This window comes from Bos taurus, chromosome 29 (genome assembly GCF_002263795.3).
Source record: "Bos taurus isolate L1 Dominette 01449 registration number 42190680 breed Hereford chromosome 29, ARS-UCD2.0, whole genome shotgun sequence".
In the NCBI taxonomy this organism is placed as follows: domain Eukaryota; kingdom Metazoa; phylum Chordata; class Mammalia; order Artiodactyla; family Bovidae; genus Bos; species Bos taurus.
In genome coordinates, this window is record NC_037356.1 from 26165760 (window position 1) to 26188881 (window position 23122).

General features: G+C 39.6%; 1 protein-coding gene across 7 annotated transcripts in view; it reads left to right on the plus strand.

The window, feature by feature from the left end:
- The window catches only part of UEVLD (UEV and lactate/malate dehyrogenase domains), a 67014-nt gene that overhangs the window by 37946 nt on the left and 5946 nt on the right, over positions 1–23122 (plus strand). For 6 of the 7 annotated variants that reach the window (XM_024987070.2, XM_005226749.5, XM_010820874.4 and 3 more), the window contains 4 exons: positions 3853–3955; positions 11217–11387; positions 12419–12592; positions 21480–21543. In XM_024987070.2, coding sequence (XP_024842838.1) covers positions 3853–3955; positions 11217–11387; positions 12419–12592; positions 21480–21543 — 512 coding nt within the window. The remainder of the gene's footprint in view (positions 1–3852; positions 3956–11216; positions 11388–12418; positions 12593–21479; positions 21544–23122) is intronic. The other variant, XM_059882862.1, reaches the window with a different exon arrangement.

Here is a 23122-nt window from a genome sequence, read left to right on the forward strand (position 1 = left end):
CCCTCCAGGGAAGTTGAAAAGACCCTCCCCAGCCCAGTATCCCCAGTGTCGTGGTAATAGCATGTCTGTGGCATTTGAGCAATGTAGCCCAAAATAGACTGGCTCTCCCTTGATATATTTGTTTGGTAGCTGGTGTTTGAGTTTCTGTTCTATTAAAATTTGATTGATTGACATGTAAATTCGTCTCTTTCTATTTAAGATTCACTTATGTCTTGGAGGTAGGTTCTACTTAAGCAAAGAGTGAAATTGTATCCAGGGCGCTAGAAGATTTTAAAAGCTGACTATTCAGGACAATATATGCTAACTTGTAGCACATTATAGTTTCATTTCCTCCATCCTCCATTTGAATGCACTCCTCTTCTTAATTGGAATTTGAAATGTTTGCAGATCTTTTGTTACTAAATAGAGTATTTCTATAAACATTGCCTTAGAAGTTGCTTATTTTCTTGTCTGAATTTTCTTTTAGGTGTACAGAATCTCAGAAGTAGTACTGTGAATCAGAGGGCATGAATAGTTCTTATGGCACTTACTATATATTGCTAGATTGCTCTTCAGACAGGCAGAAGTAATTTATGCTGCTAATAACAATGTACACATCAACCTCATTTCGGTATCCCTAACAGTACTGAGTTTTATCGATTTTACTTGCTTTTGCTAAGTGTCGGAAAAGGCAGTGGCACCCTACTCCAGTACTCTTGCCTGGAAAATCCCATGGACGAAGGAGCCTGGTGGGCTGCAGTCCATGGGGTCTCTAAGAGTCGGACACGATTAAGCGACTTCACTTTCACGCATTGGAGAAGGAAATGGCAACCCACTCCAGTGTTCTTGCCTGGAGAATCCCAGGGATGGGGGAGCCTGGTGGGCTGCCGTCTATGGGGTCGCACAGAGTTGGACATGACTGAGGCGAGTTAGCAGCAGCAACAACAGTACTGAGTTGAGTACTGTTTTATTGATTTTATTTGCATTTGGTAAGTGTTTAAGAGTTTTATCGATTTTATTTGCATTTGGTAAGTGTAGTAAGTGGGCTTCTCTGGTAGCTCAGCTGATAAAGAATCCTCCTGCAATGCAGGAGACTCTGGTTTGATTCCTGGGTCAGGAAGATCCCCTGGAGAAGGGATAGGCTACCCTATTCTTGGGCTTACCTGGTGGCTCAGATGGTAAAGAATCCACCTGCAATGCGAGAGACCTGGGTCCGATCCCTGGATGGGGAAGATCCCTGGAGGAGGGCATGGCAACCCACTCTAGTATTCTTGCCTGGAGAATCCCCATGGACAGAGGAGCCTGGCAGGCTGCAGTCCATGGGATTGCAAAGAACTGGACATGACTGAGCGACTCAGGACAGCACAGCACAGCACAAGAAGGCCCCTTAAAGTCATATTAAATGGTTAGAAGTCTCACTGTCCGTATTTGTCTGTGAACTGTCTAGATGGAAAGTTTTTTTCTGTTTTTCCTGTTAAACATTAGTATTCTGAGGAATTCCCTGGCATGCCAGTGGTTAAGACTCTGCACTTCCAATGCAGAGGTACGAGTTTGATCCTTGGTTGGGGAACAAAGATCCCACATGCCCATGCGGCCCAAAAAAAGCAAAACAAAAGGAAAAAAAGTTAATATTTTGATACGAGGTACAGTATTCAAATAGTGCAACAATATTCCACTAGTGCAGTAGTAGTCATAATAATGGCAGTCGTTGTAATGATGGTCACAGCAATAACTCACCTTTACTAAATGTTTGCTAGGTACCAGGCACTCATCTAAACACTTGATTCATTTTTGCAACAACCTTATGGCTTAGGTACTGTCATTACTGTCGTTTGACAAGTGGAGAAACCAGGGCATAGGGAGGTTACCCAATTTGCCCCAAATCATACTGTTAATAAAAGGAGCCAGGGTTTGAGGCTGGCATTCTGTTTATGGATCCTGTATTCTAGATCCTTACTACCCAATGTGTGGCATTGGCATCATCTGAGATCTTATTAGAAATGCCTAATCTCAGGCCCTGTTCCAGATCTGCAGTTTAAAAGTATCCCTCATGATCAGTGTGCTTCACTGATGTATTAAATGATGACCTCTTTCTTAAAGGTTGAGAAGCTCTAAGTTAGGAGAGATGCCCAGGTCCTTTACTTTTTGGAAAAAGAACTCTCACAAAGGTAAATTGACTCTCAGGAGTTTCTGTGCCATCATGAACAGTCAGCCCACCATGGCTCCCAGGGAGCTGTCTACTGCATGTGGAGTAGTTTCCATGAGATCTCTGGGAGAGAAAACTGCATGATAATTGGTTCTGTTTTAGCTCTATGTCTATTATCTGTTTTCTTTAGAGAAACTTGGCATTAATGTTGACTTTCATGCTAGAAATGACCAAATGGTGCTAAAATAACCAAATGCTAAATGACCAATGGTGCTAAAATAGACCAAAAAATCACTCTAGATTCTTTAGAATGGGAAGTTATGAAAACAAACTCAAAAACAACAGCAAATATATTGAGTGTACTGTGTCATCTTTATTACTCATTATCCCATCCAAAGAAACCTGCAATTTGAGACTTTCTATTTAAACCCTTTTCAGTTCAGTTCAGTTCAGTCGCTCAGTCATGTCCGACTCTTTGTGACCCCATGAATTGCAGCACGCCAGGCCTCCCTGTCCATCACCAACTCCCAGAGTTCACTCAGACTCACGTCCATCGAGTCAGTGATGCCATCCAGCCATCTCATCCTCTGTCATCCCCTTCTCCTCCTGCCCCCAATCCCTCCCAGCATCAGAGTCTTTTCCAGTGAGTCAGCTCTTCGCATGAGGTGGCCAGAGTACTGGAGTTTCAGCTTCAGCACATCATTCCCTCCAAAGAAATCCCAGATGGCTGCGATCCAAAAGTCTACAAATAATAAATGCTGGAGAGGGTGTGGAGAAAAGGGAACCCTCTTACACTGTTGGTGGGAATGCAAACTAGTACAGCCACTATGGAGAACAGTGTGGAGATTCCTTAAAAAACTGGAAATAGAACTGCCTTATGATCCAGCAATCCCACTGCTGGGCATACACACTGAGGAAACCAGAAGGGAAAGAGACACGTGTACCCCAATGTACATCGCAGCACTGTTTATAATAGCCAGGACATGGAAGCAACCTAGATGTCCATCAGCAGATGAATGGATAAGAAAGCAGTGGTACATATACACAATGGAGTATTACTCAGCCATTAAAAAGAATACATTTGAATCAGTTCTAATGAGGTGGATGAAACTGGAGCCTATTATACAGAGTGAAGTAAGCCAGAAGGAAAAACACCAATACAGTATACTAACGCATATATATGGAATTTAGAAAGATGGTAACGATAACCCTGTATACGAGACAGCAAAAGAGACACTGAAAAAAAAAAAAAAAAAAGAAATCCCAGGGCTGATCTCCTTCAGAACATGGTTTTTGGTTAAGCCAAAGGATCACATCATTCAAGTGCATGATACTGCTTTCCTGCTTGCATACCCCTTTTGTTGCTGCTGTGTTACTTCCTTCATGAGAGAGTCATAAGGCCTACGTGTGTTTTTCTGTGGGCTTCCCAGGTGGTGCAGTGGCAAGGAATCTGCCTGCCAATGCGGGAGATGCAACAGCTCAAGGTCAGGAAGATCCCCTAGAGTAGGAAATGGCAACTTGTTCCAGTATTCTTACCTGAAAAATTCCATGGACAGAGAAGCCTGGTGGGCTACAGTCCATGGCGTCACAAAGAGTTGGACACAACTGAGGACCTGAGTAGACACACACACACACACACTCTTTAGCTGTCATCTCTGAATAAATTTCAACTGAGTAACTGAGCATGTTCAGTGTAATACTGTTCTTTTTCTTTTTGCACTGTCCAGGGCATTGCAGACAAACTGGTCCTTTTAGACTTCTCAGAAGGGACTAAAGGAGGGATGATGGACCTTGACATCTTCAACCTGCCTAATGTGGAGATCAGCAAAGGTCTGGCTATTCTGCTTCAAAGATTTGTGCCTTGTTCGCCTCTGTATTTGAGTCAGTTTTTCTGTACGTTATTTTAGGGCAGTTTCAGGTTCAGGGTACTGTTGGGCAGAAGGTACAGAGGTTTTTTTCTGTGTACCTCCTGCCCTGTACATGCATAGGCTCTGCATTGTCAACGTCCCCTACCTGAGTAGTACAATTGACAGACCTCCGTGGACACATGATTATCATCTAAAGTCCATAGTTTACATTAGGATTCACTCTTGTCTGTGTATTCTATGAATGTGGACAAATCAAACATGTATTTACCATTATAGTATCAACCAGTATTTCACTGCCCTAAAAAGTCTCTGTGTTCTGCCTGGAGTCCTAGAATTTTAATGCTGAAAGCATCTTGAAGATCACTTAGTCCAAGTCCCTCAGTTTACATATTGGGGAAACTAAGATTCATATAAATTAAGGGACTTACCTTAAGTCATAGAGAGATTACAACTAATGATGTTAATAAGAGATAAGCAGATAACATTCGTATTGGTTGGAAAGATTTATTCTTGGTATCTGACTCACACCTTAGTATTAATTATTTTCTCTAAATGCTTCCTTTTTCATAATAGATTGGTTAACAACACTGTTTTTAGAGTTAGACAGATTAGGCTTTGCATACTAGTTTTGCCATTTGCCAGATTATATAACCTCTCAAAGTTCAATCTTATTATCTGTAAAATGGGAATTAATATATACCTCTTGGTATATAATGAAGTGCTATATATAGCAACTCCTTACTTGGTGGCAAGCACCAAACCCTATGTATATTACATACATTGTTAAATAGATGCAAATCTTTTGAATTAAAAAATTTTTTTAAAAATTGAATTCACATTGATTTCACTAAAAATATATTGTTAAAGTGAATTTTAACAGGAACAAAAAGAGAATTTATATCATTAACAAGTGAAATTTAAAATGTTAAAAAGTAATTTTTATTTCCTCTTTTTAACTCAAAAGATTTGCATCTATTTAACAATGTATGTAATATATTAGTATAGACACATATATATGTAGGTGAATATAAATATGATTAGGGATTAAAATTACTTTATTACCAGGGATACATCAGCAAAAAAACTGGAAGACCATTGAACTAGAGAATGTTTAGTCTCAGAAACCAGGTTATAGCTACGGTCAGTCAGGTTGTAATATGTTATAGTTGCTTAGCTTTCCTTTGCCTTTCCTTACGCAGGTCTCCAGTATTCTTAACCATATTTTCCAAGTGAAATAATGAGACATATGATTTCACACGCCTGAATGTACTAAGAACCACAGTGGATCAGAAAAGTTGAAATTGTACCTATAGGTTATAAACATTGGATATAGTAGTTGTGGCAAGTCTCTTGATCCCTGTAGGATACAATGCATTTATTTTCCTTCTCTGGAAAGAGTACAATAGTTGCCTTAATGATCCTTTTGTAGGATCCTTTGGGGAGCTGAGTATTCTCTTGTGCCTGTCCTTTCTAGGTACTGAAGTCCTTAAGGGACCTCTTAACCCTTCCAAATCTCTCCAGGAGAGACTGCTTAGTACATGGACCCTAGAGGTTATGGGGCCATTTAGGACCTGAGGAAATTGTTTCTTCCTGTGTGTCTCATTAACCATCAGTAACAATTGTTTCAGATAATTGAAATACTACAATCCTTGGAGTAGATATATAGTGTTTGGTGCTGGCCACCAAGTAAGGAGTTTTGAATGAATGAGTACTATTTTGGGGTAACTTTTATGTTCCCCTTGTTAATTTTGATTGCATAGTCCTGATAACAATTTAATTACTATTATATGAAGTGATTTAATGTTACTAACATCTCAGATATGGTCTATGATATGGAAAAGCACATTAATAATTATTGTAAGCTGCAGATGGTGATTGCAGCCATGAAATTAAAAGACGCTTACTCCTTGGAAGGAAAGTTATGACCAACCTAGATAGCATATTGAAAAGCAGAGACATTACTTTGTCAACAAAGGTCCGTCTAGTCAAGGCTATGGTTTTTCCAGTGGTCATGTATGGATGTGAGAGTTGGACTGTGAAGAAAGCTGAGTGCCGAAGAATTGATGCTTTTGAACTGTGGTGTTGGAGAAGACTTGAGAGTCCCTTGGACTGCAAGGAGATCCAACCAGTCCATTCTAAAGGAGATCAGTCCTGGGTGTTCTTTGGAAGGACTGATGCTAAAGCTGAAACTCCAATACTTTGGCCACCTCATGTGAAGAGTTGATTCATTGGAAAAGACCCTGATGCTGGAAGGGATTGGGGGCAGGAGGAGAAGGGGACGGCAGAGGATGAGATAGCTGGATGGCGTCACCGACTTGATGGACATGAGTTTGAGTGAACTCCGGGAGTTGGTGATGGACTGGGAGGCCTGGCGTGCTGCGATTCATGGTGTTGCAAAGAGTCGGACATGACTGAGAGACTGAACTGAACTGAACTGAAGCTGATTTTGACATTTTACTAGTGCCCCATCATGACAGGCATTGATGATCATCCTAGAGTTGTACTTTGCTCCATTTGGATTTTTTAAAATAGCTGCTAAAATACTTTGGAGAAGTATATACATATGTGTATATGATCCTGCAAATGTCCATACTATATATATGTAAACAAACAGTGTGTGCATAGACTAAATCTGGAGAAACACTGAGGGAACCGTTAAAAGAGTAGTTGCTTTAGGAGTCATATTGGGGAAACTGGTTCTGCACTTGATTTTGCACTTGATATTTTTATCCCTTTTTTTTCCTATTGTGCTAACATACATGTATGTAAATTTACATTAGTGACGGTCAGCACTTTCACAGTGCTGTGCAGCCATCACCACCGTCTAGTTCCAGAACATTTTCCTACCCCCGAAGGAAACCCACCATCCCTTAAGCAGTCACTCCCCTTTTTCCCCTCTGCCCAAGGCCCTGGCAGTCACCGGCCTGTTCTGTGGACCTGCCTTTAATGGAAGTACATAGCACGTGGCCTTTGTGCCTGGCCTTCTTCACTTAGCGCAGTGTTTTCAGGGTTTGTCCATATTGTAGTGTGTATCAGTGCACCCCTCCTGTTTATGGCTGAATAATGTTCCGTGGTGTGGATATGCCACATTTTATTTATCTGTTTATCAGTTGCTATACATTTGGGTTGCATCTTTTTGGTCTTGTGAGTAGTCCTGCTATGAGCATGTATGTACAAGTATTTGTTTGAACACCTCTTTTCAGTTCCTTTAGGGATGTCCCCAGAAGTGGAATTGCCAGAACATATGGCAATTCTGTGTTTAAGTTATTGATGAATTTATATTATCATTTTGAAGATCATTGTTAACAGCACATAGAGATCTAAATACTTATATTTCTTGAACAGCTTCTTAATAATACTCCATCGGATGAGTATCTTCTATTGGTAGACATTTAATTTTGTTGTTTGTTTATTTTTTGGTGATTATAAATAATGCTACAGAGAACATTGTAATGTAAAAATCTCTATGTATTTCTCTACCCAGTAGGATAAAGTAGAATTACTGGGTCAAAAGTTGTTTCTATTTATGTTAAGTAAAATTTTTCTTTAATTTTGGCTGTGCCTTGAGGCATTCAGGAAATTAGTTCCCAGACCAGGGATTCAGTGCTTACCCTCTGCAGTGGAAGCACAGAGTCCTAACCACTGGTCTACCAGGGAATTCATAAAAGGTGTTTTTTAAAATATATATTTTTGAGTTGTACTAATTTATACTCTCACCAGCAGTATAAGAAGGTTCCTGTTTCCTTCTTGCTGATTTCTTTTATATTAAACAGAGCTAATAGAATAATTATCCTATGATATTATTTTGATTATGTTATTTCCTGGCTGATGACACTATTATGTTGGTCTCTTATCTCTTAATAATAATTACAGATGCCATGTTTTTTCAGGGAATCAGCAATATATTCTAGCTAATTTACATGTATTCATATCCCATTACTGCTCTTACTTTATTTTATAGTTTGCTCAGATTGTGGCTTTAGTCACACAGTAAGCAGCTGAGCTGGCATTTCAAATGAGTTTGTTACCAATTTCTTATGATTCACTCCAGAAATAAATAGTCTCTGGATACATAAGCAAAATGTGTGTATGGGTATGTCTGTGCCTAGAGAAAAAAATGTTCAGTAGTTGAATATTCGGAGAAGGCAATGGTACCCCACTCCAGTACTCTTGCCTGGAAAATCCCATGGGTGGAGAAGCCTGGTAGGCTGCAGTCCATGGGGTCGCTAAGAGTCTGACACGACTGAGCGACTTCACTTGCACTTTTCACTTTCATGCATTGGAGAAGGAAATGGCAACCCACTCCAGTGTTCTTGCCTGGAGAATCCCAGGGACGGGGGAGCCTGGTGGGCTGCCGTCTGTGGGATCACACAGAGTCAGACACGACTGAAGTGACTTAGCAGCAGCAGTTGAATATTATAAATTGTTGCTGACGACATAGGGAACAAAGTAAAATTTGCTCAATAGTCAGCAGGTTATAGGTTGATCTCTTGTGTGAGAATCACCTGTGTGGTTTTTAAACTTACAGAAGCCTGGTGTCCACCCCAGGCCTATGGAGAGAGTAAAAGGCTTTGAAGCAGGAAGCCTTTCTTGCATTTGTACTGCTCTGTTTACTTCTGAGTCATCCTTGAGGGTGAGGGCATTTCCATCATTCGAAGTAGAGGAAGCTACAGGAGGAAAAGAAAAGAAAAGAAAAATCTTGGCAAGATCGGTTGGGGCCTGTCTTGGTTGTAGAGTCATAGTTCAACCGTTCACTGATATTTAATACTATGGACAAGCTCCCTCGACCTTCCAGATATCAATTTCCTTCCATTTTATGAGAGTATAGGACTGAGTTTCAAAATATCGCATAATGTTTATCAGCACCCTGAAGCCAGATTGCCTGGGCTTGAATTCTGACTCTGCTATTTACTAGCTCTATAACTTTGAGCAAGTTAACTAAACTTCTCTATGCCTCAGACTCCTCACCTGTAAAATGGGGATGATATGGACCCCAGAGTGTGTTGTGGATTACATTAAGTGAGTACGTACATGTCAAGGTCTTAAAACAGTACCTGGCACATAGAAGTGGTATTGAAGTGTTAACTATATACCTTTCACTTCTAATGTCTTCCAGTACTGAGATTTAGACTCATCACCAGGTTTTTCGTATGAGCATTAGAACATAGGAATTAAGAATACTCATGAACAGACATAATTAAAATCTAGGACTTCAGTTTTTGGATCTCTACCCCCACAATTGTGTCAGAATATCAACTGAAATTGGATAATGCATCTCACAGACACATAGCACACAGGTTCCCTTCTGCAACTTGTTTAGAAAAATGGCCTTAAGAGGCTTAATTAAGACTGTAAACTCTGGAATCTACTCATTGTCTCACTAGGATGCTAATAAAGATTTATACATGTTGACTGAACTGGTATCTCTCTATTACTTTATTATTTTTCTGCTGTTACTGATGCTGATAATTCTGGCCACTGTTTTGACATGCAGTTACTGCAAGACAATGCTTCCCTGGTGGCTCTGACAGTAAAGTGCTGCCTGCAATGCGGGAGACCTGGGTTTGATCCCTGGGTCGAGAAGATCCCCTGGAGAAGGAAATGGCAACCCACTCCAGTACACTTGCCTGGGAAACCCCATGGACAGAGGAGCCTGGTAGGCTACAGTCCATGGGCTTATAAAGAGTTGGACATGACTGAGCGACTTCAGTCTCAGTTTACTGCAAGACATACTGTGTTGTAGAGAGTAATGCAGTTGTGAAATAGCTTAAGTGTGCTTAAGGGTCAGAGGCATGAATTTTGAACAGCTTTTTCTACGTCATAACAGTTGCTTATATGTAAGTCCCATTCAGTTCAGTTCAATTCAGTTCAGTTGCTCAGTCGTGTCCAACTCTTTGCGACCCCATGAATTGGAGCACGCCAGGCCTCCTTGTCCATCACCAACTCCTGGAGTTCACTCAAACTCAGTCGATCGAGTCGGCAATGCCATCCAGCCATCTCATCCTCTGTTGTCCCCTTCTCCTCCTGCCCCCAATCCTTCCCACCATCAGAGTCTTTTCCAGTGAGTCAACTCTTCACATGAGGTGGCCAAAGTACTGGAGTTTCAGCTTTAGCATCATTCCCTCCAAAGAAATCCCAGGGCTGATCTCCTTCAGAATGGCCTGGTTGGATCTCCTTGCAGTCCAAGGGACTCTCAAGAGTCTTCTCCAACACCACTGTTCAAAAGCATCAATTCTTCGGCACTCAGCTTTCTTCACAGTCCAACTCTCACATCCATACATGACCACTGGAAAAACCATAGCCTTGACTAGACGGACCTTTGTTGGCAAAGTAATGTCTCTGCTTTTCAATATGCTATCTAGGTTGGTCATAACTTTCCTTCCAAGGAGTAAGCGTCTTTTAATTTCATGGCTGCAGTCACCATCTGCAGTGGTTTTGGAGCCCAAAAAAATAAAGTCTGACACTGTTTCCACTGTTTCTCCATGTATTTCCCCTGAAGTGGTGAGGCCAGATGCCATGATCTTCGTTTTCTGAATGTTGAGCTTTAAGCCAACTTTTTCACTCTCCTCTTTCACTTGAACCTAAAACCAAGATACTGGACTTCAGCGTAAGGAAAAGTAGAAAATGAGCCAACACTATTTAAACACTATTTAAATTAAAAATTTAATGATTTAAAGTCAAATCATTTTTTTCCTCTTTGGAGTAGAATCCTTAATAAATAAAGCAGATAGAAGCAGCACTGCACTGCTTGCAGAGGTCAAAGTAAATAGCATGAAGCTGTGCCTGCCAGCCATGTTTCTACTTTCTACTATTCCTGCATGGTCTCTGAGTCACTTTCAAGGAACTGTAGGACTCCTAAACTTAAGGTTAAAAATCAGTGATGTAAGTGATTATAGGTGCATTCTGCCTATAGCATATATTTATTTTTTCTAAAAAAAATTGTGAATTATATAAAAACCCAAATCCCTCCCTGCTTGTAAAGTCTGGATCCTGTAATTTATTTTATCTTTTCTGCTCTTTCCTCCCTTGGGATACACTGTTGCTTCTAATTCTCTTTCTGGAGCAGATCTCAGCATTTTGTATCCTTCCTATGGAGACAGGGTTGATCTGGAGGCAACTGCTAAAAGCTGTATAATTGTAGAAAAGAAAAACCTGATCATCATGAACAAGAACTTGGTTAAAACCTTTATCTTGAGCTCAGACTGTTTCTTTTTATTCATTAGATTTGTCTGCCTCTGCTCATTCCAAGGTGGTGATCTTCACAGTCAACTCTCTGGGTAGTTCTCAGTCCTACCTCGATGTGGTGCAGAGCAATGTGGACATGTTCAGAGCCCTTGTCCCAGCTCTGGGACATTATAGTCAGCACGCCATCCTGCTCGTTGCATCTCAACCAGGTATAAAGTTTTATTCTAAATGAATTTGATGGCCCAGTTCCTCAGTAGAATTGCCATTTCTGATAAAAGTCATAAAACGGGGTTGTAAAGGGACAGCTGGAGTCTTCAGTTAAATTGCTCTTTCGATGAACAAGGCAGTGCTTTCCACATCCTGTCAGCCAGTCACTACTACTGACTGGAGTAACTAGAAGGTTACAACTTACAATTTTTTATGCAGTACTACTTTTAATATATTCCAGGTTGTTAGCCATGCCTTTCTCAGTGAGAACACAGTTAAACGCCCAAGAGAAAGATGCAATATCTTATAGGAAGGGTCTTTTGTTAACTCTGAAGTGTCATAAGATGCTAGTGAGCACACCAGAGTGGATTTTTAACATTAAAATTTTTATTTTAAATTGTTTCTCAAATTACTTGAGAAACTTTTTCAAAGGATTAGATGGTACTGGACTCAAATGGGTGAACAGATTTTTTTTTTTTTTTTTTTTAATGTTCCCACTAGAGGAGTATGATAGGCATTTCACTTGTTTTCTTACAGTAATTGATTAAAAGATGTTGGTTTTAAATTCCTGACACCTTTTTGGCACAGAATAAAAAAATGGTTGTGTTTTTGTTGATAATGCTGTACCACATGGTGGTGGTGTATGAACCAGTGTTTTAATTTCAAGGTAGAAATTCACCTTAAGCTAGATGTAAAAGAGAACTTGATCAATGAAAAAATTTATCTTCTGGTTTTCTATACCCAGTTTTCATCTTTCATCCTTAACTGCTCTAGGACATGATCTGTTTTCCACTCTTAAAAATTTATATTTAATACAAATTTATGTAAAATGATGCTGAATACTTGTTAGTTGTTTTTAATTATTAATTAAAATAAATTTATATAATAATAAATAATGCTTCCAAGTGCATGTAAGATCTAAGAAGAATGTATAAAGGTTTTGATATACTTATTAAAGTATTTTGTTCAGGAACTAGGCTAGAAGCATATATTAAAAAATAATTTATATTTTCACCTTGTATGTAATATTTAGTGGAAATCATGACCTATGTGACTTGGAAACTGAGTGCATTTCCTGCAAACCGAGTGATTGGAATTGGGTGCAATCTGGATTCACAGAGATTACAATATATTATTACAAATGTCTTGAAGGCACAGACTTCGGGAAAAGAAGTATGGGTTATTGGTGAGCAGGGAGAAGACAAAGGTAAGAAATACATGTTTATTAGTTATATTGATAATTGATATCACCAGAGACCATGGTATGCATATATGCACAGTTCTGGGGACTCCACTTGTGGAGCCTAGTTGGTTTTCCTTCCACATTTGAGTGCCTTTTGTGTGTGGAGCCCTGTATTGTGAATAAACTCTACAAATGTGTCATTCTAATTGTATTTACTCGGGTAAATAAAAGGCAAGACTCCTTAGGTTATGTATTTTTATTTTTATATTTTATATTTGAATTTCAGCATCCAGGATGAATTTAAAAGTTTAATTTTCGGGCGAGCAACATTTAAATAAACCTTAAAGCATACACAGGTCTTCCTTGGTGGCTCAGATGGTAAAGAATCTGCCTGCAATGCAGGAGACCCAGGTTCAGTCGCTGGGTCTGGACCATCCCCTGGAGGAGGGCATGGGAACCTAGTCGAGCATTCTTTCCTAGAAAATCCCCTGGACAGAGGAGCCTGGCAGGCTACAGTCCATAGTGTCGCAAAGAGTCAGACTTGACTGAACGACTTTTACACACATGTAAAGCATGTACTCAGAGGTTAAAGCATCTGCCTGCAATGCTGGAGACCTGGGTTCGATCCCTGGGTGTGTGACTTGGAAACTGAGTGCATTTCCTGAAGATTGGGAAGATTCCCTGGAGAAGGAAATGGCAACCCACTCCAGTATCCTTGCCTGGAAAATCCCATGGACAGAGGAGCCTGGTGGGCTACAGTCCATGGGGTCACAAAGAGTCGGACACGACTGAGCGACTTCACTTCACTTCAAAGCATGTACAGAACTCTTTCCTTTACTTTCCCATCCTGCAGTCTTGCTTTCCTTTCCTAAGTCCAGACTTTCTCCCTAGGTGCATACCTCCTGTCTCTTTCTCACCTTTTAAACAGAATATTCACTCTTTATTTACCCTTATGGCCCCGACCCTTTTTTTCTTTTAACCAGCTACTTGCTCTGTGCTCTGTCCCTACCATAGAAACCATTCATAAAATCTAGTCCCCCTGGATTTGAAAGCCCTTTTTCCTATCCCACAAGATTGCTTTCCCTATTTAATTCAATAATCTCTTTTTTTTCTTTATTATTTCTCTCATGCTGTAAAGTCAGGTTGGTCTGGTGATAAAAGTGCACTATCCTAAGTTTGCTAATTTTCATTCATTTTAAGCAAGTATATCTATTCACTATGTAAGATGCCAGTGTGATCCAGAAGAGGCACAGAACACAGCCTCTGCCTTCGCCACTCTTAAAAATTATTCTGGGGGCTTCCCTGGTAGTCCAGCGGTGAAGACTTTGCCTTCCAATGCAGAGGGGTGCATTCAGTCCCTGGTCGGGGAGCTGAGATCCCACATGCCTGGGGCCAGAAAACCAAGACATAAAATAGAAGCAATCTTGTAAAAAATTAAAGATTTTTAAAATGGTCCACATCTAAACATCTTTTAAAAAATTATTTTAGAGTGATTAGATAAAATTTTTTATAAAGCTATTTTGGTTGACATTAAAAGTATAGGGCAGTCTTTGATTAAGGGCCAGAATGAATATATTTTAGACTTACAGTGCTTAGACATTTATGAGTGAGCATTTAACATGGGTTGAAATGACTGGAGAAAATTTTATGCAGGCCATCATTGAACTGCACTTTGGAAGAATGAATAGGATTCAAATAAATAGCAAAGAGTCAGAGAGACATTCCAGGAATGGGAAAACAGGCAAAGGTACACACTTAGGTATGGCGTGTTCATGGGATAAAAATATCTAGACTGCTTGTTGCACAGTTTCAACCAGATAAGCTTGGTTGATAACTCATTTAGGAGGTATTTTTTTCTTGAATACCTGGTAAAGGGTTGGAAAGATTATCAGGCAGAGGGGAGCTATTAAAGGTATTTGAGCATGCCAGTGATATGTTGAAAAGGTAATCTGGAGGAAATTAATCATTGCTTCCTCATTTAAAGTGTATTGTTGTTCCAGTTGCTAAGTCGTGTCTGACTCTTAAAGTGTATTATTACTGCTTTATTCATCCTATCGGTGCTGAGGGGTAGAGCATATTGTAGAAAAGAACTTCTCTGCCTGTGAGGAAGTGATCATTTAACTCAAGAACCGGAGGAAGATTTAAAATCTGTATAAATCTGCACTGGCTACCTAGAAAGTTCAACGCTAGAAAGACTCAGGCAATAGAATAAACCTTTATAAAACCTGACTATGTGATTCAAGCAGACATAGCTTTTCAGGCCCAAAATGCTGACACTAAAGACTAATCAATAGAACAAGAATAGGGGAGCAAGTAAGAACTTGGAGCAGATGTATTTGAGTAACATGTCTAGGGATGCAAATAAACCCAAGACCCAAATTGTTACTCACTATTGCCATTTGAGTTGTGGTCCATGTTGATCTCTTGCTTGTCTGATTATTGTAAATCTCCCAGTTAATTTGCTCTTTCCCCTCTTGTGTGCCCTCTAAATGATGCCAAATTAATAATGATATTAGCTAAAACTTACAGGGTTTGCAGTATGTTTCACATATTAATTTAGTCTTCCTAAATCACATTCCTCTTTTCAAAAACTTTCACAGGCTTCCTCTGACCAAATCATTCAATTCTTTCACTTGCCATTCAAGTAGTCCCAAAATACAGCCCTAATCTTCCTTCCCAGTTATAGTTATGAAGGCAGTCATGTTGTTAGACAGCTGGAAGCCACTCAGAGGGTCATCGATTACAGTTTGTGGTAGGGAGTCAGCAGTGAATGCGGGAATAGTAGGAGTGACCGTTCCAAGAGCCTTTTCAGGTCAAAGAAGGACTAAAACCAGGCCTTGTGCCTCTCGGCCCTGCCCCACAGCTTTGCTTCAGCCACAGGCATCTTTGCCCATTGTGTTTACTTTTTTCATAATCCCTTCTCCTCCTCACTCAGCATATTCAAACCTTATTCTTCAAGGTCTCAGTCAAGTCCCTCTTATTTATGCTTTGAAGTTTTTCCTGATCACATCATCGCACAGATTCCTTCATTTGTTTGAGTTCAAAGCTTTTGCTAGCTAAATGTAATTAACCATATATTGTCTCAAGATGTTTATTCTTTTGTAAAGTTGCTGTTTATTCTGATACAATTTGAATTTTGTCTGTGTACCTTCTCCTTATTTAAAGTGTAAATTATTAAGCTGTTCTTTTAGTTGAAAAAGTCATATTCACATTGCAAAACAATTAAATAGTACAAAAAGATAATGTAGAGAAAAATGTCTCCCTTCTATGCCAGACACCTAGTCCCTCTCTCTAGAAACAATGCCACCTTTTAGAAATGTTCTGTGTAAGGACAAGCATATGAAATATACATCATTCTCCACCTTGTCTTCTTTCTAATTGTTATGACTTGGAAATGACTGCATAATAACATATATAGATATCATTCATTCTTTTTAAGTACTGGAATACCAAAATGTAACCAATCGCCTAAGTGATAATTTTTGAATTAATAAGAACATTTTACATTATGGTTATATGAGTATCTCAAATTGTAAAGAGAAAATAAAGGATGGTGTGACTTGATAAGTAAACCTAAGACACTTTGCTGACTGCTGTTGGAGCCGCATAAATGAATAAAGACCCTGTCTTTAGGCAGGTTAGAGACTGATACAGAAAGTGACTATAACAGGCAGTACTGATGAGCCTTAAGAGAGGTCCAAGAGAAGTAGGGTAAAAGCACAAGGAACTGGGCTTCCCTGGTGGTCTAGTGGTTAAGATTCTGCTTTGCAACGCAAGGCACACCAGTTCCACCCCTGGTCCAGGAAGATTGCACATTCCTGGGAGCAGCTAAGCCTGAGAGCTGCAACTACTGAAGCCCTCGTGCCTAGAGCCCATGCGCCACAAGGAAGAGTAGCCCCACTCCCTGCAGCTAGAGGAAGCCTACATGCAGCAGTGAAGACACCACAGCCAAAAAATAAATAAATGAATAAGTAAATACATATTTTTTAAGTACAAGGAATGGAACTCTCAAGTAGGAACTAGAAATAGATGTAGATGGATGTGAATTGAGATTACTTAAATATAATTTATGTAATATTTGATACATAGAATATATATAATGTATATATTTGTTTTAAAACATAGTTGACCAAACATTCATGGATCCATACTCAATTAAGAACATTATGAATGCCAGGGAAGCTATTTATGTACTCCCTGACCCATCTCCCTAAGTCTAGTCTTGTCTCATGTTCATGCCCAGTCGTGTCTGAGTCTTTGTGAGCCCATGGACTGTAGCCCACCAGGCTCCTCTGTCCATGGAATTTTCCAGGAAAGACTGGAATGGGTTGCCATTTTCTCCTTTAGGGGATCTTCCCAATCCAGGGATCGAACCTGCATCTCCTGCATTACAGGCGGATTCTTTCCCACTGAGCCTTGGACTGCTGTCAGGTCACTTTTTTATCATGTCTTCTACTTTGTTTCAGAAATAATTACATCCACTGATTGGTGGGTTTCCCTGGTGGCTCAGACGGTAAAGAATCTGTCTGCGATGCAGGAGATCCAGGTTCCATCCCTGCATTGGGAAGATCCTCTCTGAGGTGGGAATGGCTCTAGTATTCTTGGGTTTCTCAGGTGGTGCTAGCAGTAAAGAACCCACCTGCCAATGCAGGAGACATAAGAGATGCTGAATCGATCCCTGGGTGGGGAAGATCCCCTGGAGAAGGACGTGGCTTACCGATTCCAGTATTCCTGCCTGGAGAATCCAATGGACAGAGGAGCCTGGTGGGCTACAGTCCATATGGTTGCAAAGAGTTGGACACGACTGAAGTGACTTAGCAGGCACACATGCACTGATAGGTAGTCTTCCCTCGGATTAGAGGCTCCCTCTGCTGGTTTTCCTCTGCTGGGCTTCCCTGGTGGGAATCCACCTGCAATGTGGGAGAACCTGGGTTCGACTCCTGGATTGGGAAAATCTGCTGGAGAAGGGAATGGCTACCCACTCCAGTGTTTTTGTCTGGAGAATCCCATGGACAGAGGAGTCTGGCAGGCTACAGTCCATGGGGTCACAAAGAGTCAGACATGACTGAGTGATTCACTTTCTGCTGGTTTCATGTGTAGACACCAGTTGGTTATGTCTTTGTATTGGTGACACCATAGCAAAATTAGAATTATTTTTTTATTGAGTGCTTAGTGTGTGTATTAAATGCTTTGTAATCTTATTTAAAATTTAAAAACACCCCAAAAAGGAGGTGGTGGTTTTTTCCAAATCAATATACAAGGAAGCTTAAGACTCAGTGAGTTTAACAACTTGTCCAAGGTTACACATTTAGTAAGGGCAGAACTGAGATTTGAACCCTGGGTTTGACTGCAAAGCTGTACTTTTTCTTGCAGTGACTTAATTAGATAATTTCTCTTAAGCCTTTAGTATATAGTGTCTGGCACAGATTAACACTCAGTAAATGGTAGCTGTTATGACAGTGATCAAGATGGAAAGATGGTGAGGAATAGAAAATTGGCAAAGGGACGTGGAAAACTATACTTGGAAATAGGCAACATTAAGATTTAGAAACAGTTACAAGAATAACAGATACGTGTACGTAAAATTATTCTCTTTAGTTATTTCCTCTACAAATGACAATTACAGCATGACATGGGGAAGAATTCTATGACATGTAAGACCCTTTAGGATCTGTTTCCTGCTTCCTTCCTGGGCCTCATCTTCTGCCATTCGGACAAGCATTTTATGCTAGTCACATGATCAACTTGCAGCTTCCTGAGGGGCTCATGCACTCTCATGCTTCCTTGCCTTTGCACCTGATACTTGCTTTCCCTGAACATTCATTCACTTGGCTAAGTCCTGCTTATCCTTCAAGACTGGGCTTTAGTGCCACCTCTCCCAGGAAGCCTTCCTTAATTCTCCAGGTTAAGTAAGCTCATGCCTCTGTTACACTCCTTATCACAGTGCTACAATTGCATGTTTACCTGTCTTCACCCCACCAGACTGTAAACTCCTTGAACTTGGAATGGCCTCAGTAAATATGTTTTGAAATATTTTGAATGATCCTGATACCATCTTTTTGTAATCATAGGTCATTGCTGTGCTCCACCAAATTAGTTACATGTGATTTGGAGCTGCGTTTTTAGCTGTGATAGTGAATTCATGTAAAGTGCAGGTAACTCCTTCAAGTGGTGTTTTAGAAATCCAAGGACTGGACCTCAAGACAGTGTTAGCTCATCTGCTGTGTGCATCAGTCTTACCTAAGGGGTAGGTGTTATGTTTAAGGGAAAAGAAATATCCCATGGTCATTTTTTATTAAAATTTTTGGGATCAGAGGATTACTATTCTTAAGGAATAGAATCAGAAAGATAAGGATTGATTAGATGCAATATTTGAAAGGGATCCTTAAACTAGGATAAATATGCATTTAGGAAGTGTGAACGGTTGGGCAATAAGTGAACAAAAAATGAAATAATTAAGTCTATCTAAACTTAACTGAAAATCCTGACTGTGTCAGAAGCAAATTTGAGCATAGTGAAGCTTTCTCCATCTCTCTGAACATTGTTTTCTCATGGCTCTTAAAAGTCTAAACTCAGAGAGGAAAGATGAAACGTGATTATGTTTGTAATAATAGCAGTAGTACTCATAATTAAATTCCAGACTTCCTGGTGTCCTTTCTTTTCCCATACCTACCTTTCCCTTTTTATTTATTTTCCCAACGTCTGTAAACGCTCGTTCATCTAGCAGACTATTCTCTGCAATTTTCTGTCTTTTGTGAATATACTAATGTACCAAACTTTTAGAAAATAATTCATGTATAGTCCTATTCAAGTGAAACATTAAAAAAAAGACCCTTATTAATTTGTCCACATGCATTTATATTGTTCATGTAACAATTTCTGGTTTTGCTTTTTTTACTTAATATAAAAACTTCTATGACCTTCAGTGGCTGTCATTGACATAGACACTGATGCTGAGGTTTTTTGTTGTTGTTTTTCTTTTTATCTTAATTAACCGAACCAGAGATGCTCAAGTGTCTGCCTGGAGCTGCTACATTCTTTGAGGACTCCTGAGGATCTCCCACAAATAGTCCAGTCTGTCACAGTGAAGGGGGTAGTCCTCAAGAGCTTGCCATGGTACTACTGTGAACTTCATTTCTGTCAGGGAGTAATGACTTCCCTTCACTTCAGCCTTCCAAATGTCCTGAATTCTTCTCAGAGGAAAATCTTTGTAAAGTCAAAGCCATAGTCATCTCCCAAAAGGGGAGATACAAAATCCCATATACCATTCTATTCATCTCGATAGTGTTCATTTCTTTTCTAGCTCAGTCATTCTCTCTCTTGGGTATCTTGAAACTTAAAGATCTAAACTGCAATCTCTAGTGACCCCATTAACATTAAATAATAAGGGAACCAGAGAGAAAGATGAAAACTGATTTTTAATATCTACAAATATATATGTATATAAAAGCAAAAAAAAAAAAAAAAACTTCTAAAACTTTTCCATGTTTTCCAACTTAACCGTTCCAAGTATATTTTGCTCTTTGTTTAACATAATTATGGATTGTATGTGAGGTTGGTTCTCTATTGCTTCTTGTGCATTCTTTTGGTAGAGAATCTGTGCCAGAGGACACAGAAGGACACATGATCCCTGCCCCCTGGAAGCTTACAATCAGTTTGAGAAGGGAAGGTGTCCTTTGTTGCTGATGCTGAGAAATCACTAATTGGCCTCATTTTTAATGCAGTTTAGAAGAGCTGTGGGAATTCTCTGGCAGTCTAGTGGTTAGGGCTTGACACTTTTACTGCCAGGGGCTGGTTTCAGTCCCTGATCAGGGAACTAAGATCCTACAGGCTGCATGGCGCAGCAGAAAAATAAAACAAGAAAAAGAAGACTTGTATCTTAAGTGTAAAATATGTCTTACATATCTGAATGTATTTCTATTTTGCCTACCCAAAGGTTTGTATCAAAGAATGTCTTTACAGTGATGAGAAATCAATGACTATTAAAAAGGTTTCAGAATGTTATTTTAAATTTCGTATTAAAGTATGGTATAAATATCTATTTCACATGTATAGCTTTGAGTTTTTAAATTGTTTTTATAAATGGTTTAGTGAGAGGAAATGGAAAACCCAAATATGCTTTTACAAAACAAGACCCTGCTCTCTGACACCTGTGGAAGTCTCATCCAGAGTGTATGTGCTTAGTTGCTTAATCATATCTGGCTCTCTGCAACCCCATGGACTGTAGCCTGCCAGGCTCCTCTGTCCATGGGATTCTCCAAGCAAGAATACTAGAGTGGGTTGCCATGCCCTCCTCCAGAGGATCTTCCCAATCCAGGGATTGAACTGAGGTCTCGCCCATTGCAGGCAGGTTCTTTACCACCTAAACCATGAGAGAAGCCCAAGAATACTGGAGTATGTAGCCTATCCCTTCTCCAGGGGATCTTCTCGACCCAGGAATCAAACAGGGATCTCCTGCACTGCAGGCAGATTCTTTACCAGCTGAGCTACCAGGGAAGCCGTAGGTGACCAAATTATTTGTCATCTGGTGATAGAAATTAGCCTGTGTGGTTCCTAGTGGAGCAAATGCCAAGAGCTTACAGCACATGGGAGCCTATTATACACTGCCTGCTGAGAAAATCTTTCTACTCAGTCAGTAAAATGGCCCAGTGTTGAGAGAGAACAGGTAACAGGCTGCAAGTAGACTTTGGGATCATGTTTTGAGGGAACTACAGCTGTATGCCTTCTCACCCCAGGCAATCAATACAGCACATTTAGTGCTACCAGTGGAAGTATGCAACTCTATCCAGAAGGGGGGAAATGTTTATGAAGTTTGATATAGGTACCCTTGACTGCAAATGATCCTTTATCACATCTTCCTCCTAAGAGAGTTATTGACAAGATAATAATCAATTTTTCATTTAATTTTTAGTGCCCATATGGAGTGGCCAAGAGGAAGTAACAAATCATGACTCTCAGATGCAGCTGTCCAACAGGTAATGCTGAATGTAGATTTGCATGTATCCAACTAAAAACCATACACTTCATAGCTAACATAATGGCTATTTGCATGGCATGCACTTACCAGGCTTCTGCAAATAAAACTAACTAGTATGGACAAATCCAGAGTGCATGGGAGCAGTATTTTCTGTTCTTCGATTTCTTATCTCAAAGTAGATCTAAGAGTGTTTTACAAGCCTAATACTTAGATACGAAGTTGACTTTTTAAAGGGTGGAATAGACTCCTTATTTGTAGGCAGTGATTTACCACTTCTATATTTAAGATATAGGATCTTGTATCTGAGGATATTGGCTATTTTCTTAAAAGTAGAGGAGAATTGGCCCATACCACTTAAAAATCAATATGTATTTATTAATCCTAGTTAAATACATTTGGAAATTAGTCTAATGTAGATAACCCCCATTATAATTTCAGGTAGAAACCAAGTATAAAGCACAGATCCTTGACTCTTTTGTGTTTATTCAGAGGCCTTCTAGGGGTCTGGACCCCATAGGTTGGACTCTACATACTATATATTTTCATGCCGTTTGTTGTTTTACTATCTCATAATATAACAATTCTGGTTCAGGTGATTTTAGCTTTTTAAACCTTCAGTTTATGATTTTTAGACTGTAACAACTGGAAAGAATAGCCTTATATTGAGAATAGTAATATGTTGTAGAATCCATTCTAATCTGCTTCTCTATATAATCCTGCATTTATAGCTTTCAAGAGGAATAAATTCAAACATGTTTGTTTAATTTGTATAATTTTTAATTAGTTACAAAAAGAACGTATGTGCTTATAAAACTATGTTTTAATTAAAGTATAGTTGATTTACAATGTTGTGTTAGTTTCTGGTGTACAGCAAAGATAAAGCTTTAAGTACTGCAGATGTCTATAAAGTGAAAAGCAGGGGTAATTCCATTCTCCAGAAACAGCCACTATTAACAATTTAGCGTCCATGTGTCCAAACGTTGTTTTCTCATGCTTCTGCAAGGATTATCATCATTATTGTTGTTTTTATAATACATTTATGCTATTCGTATTATCCTGCAACTTACTTTATTTCCTTAATAATAAATGTTGGATATTTTCCCATATTTTACACATAAATGTACTTTATGTTCTTCTCAAGATCTATATATGGTCCTACATTTGGTAGTGATCTATTTAATAAGTCCTCTTTGGATGAATTGTTTCCAAAATTTTTTCTGTCTCCAATAAGGCAAGCATACTTGTATGTATATCTTTGCATAGTTGAGCATATTGCTATAGGACAAATTCCTAGAAGAGTAATTTGTAGATCAGTTCAGTTCAGTCGCTCAGTTGTGTCCGACTCTTTGTGACCCCATGATTCGCAGCACACCAGGCCTCCGTGTCCATCATCAACTCCCGGAGTTCACTCAAACTCACATCCATTGAGTCAGTGATGCCATCCAGCCATCTCATCCTCTGTCATCCCCTTCTCCTCCTGCCCCCAATCCCTCCCAGCATCAGGGTCTTTTCCAATGAGTCAACTCTTCGCATGAGGTGGCCAAAGTACTGGAGTTTCAGCTTTCGCATCATTCTTC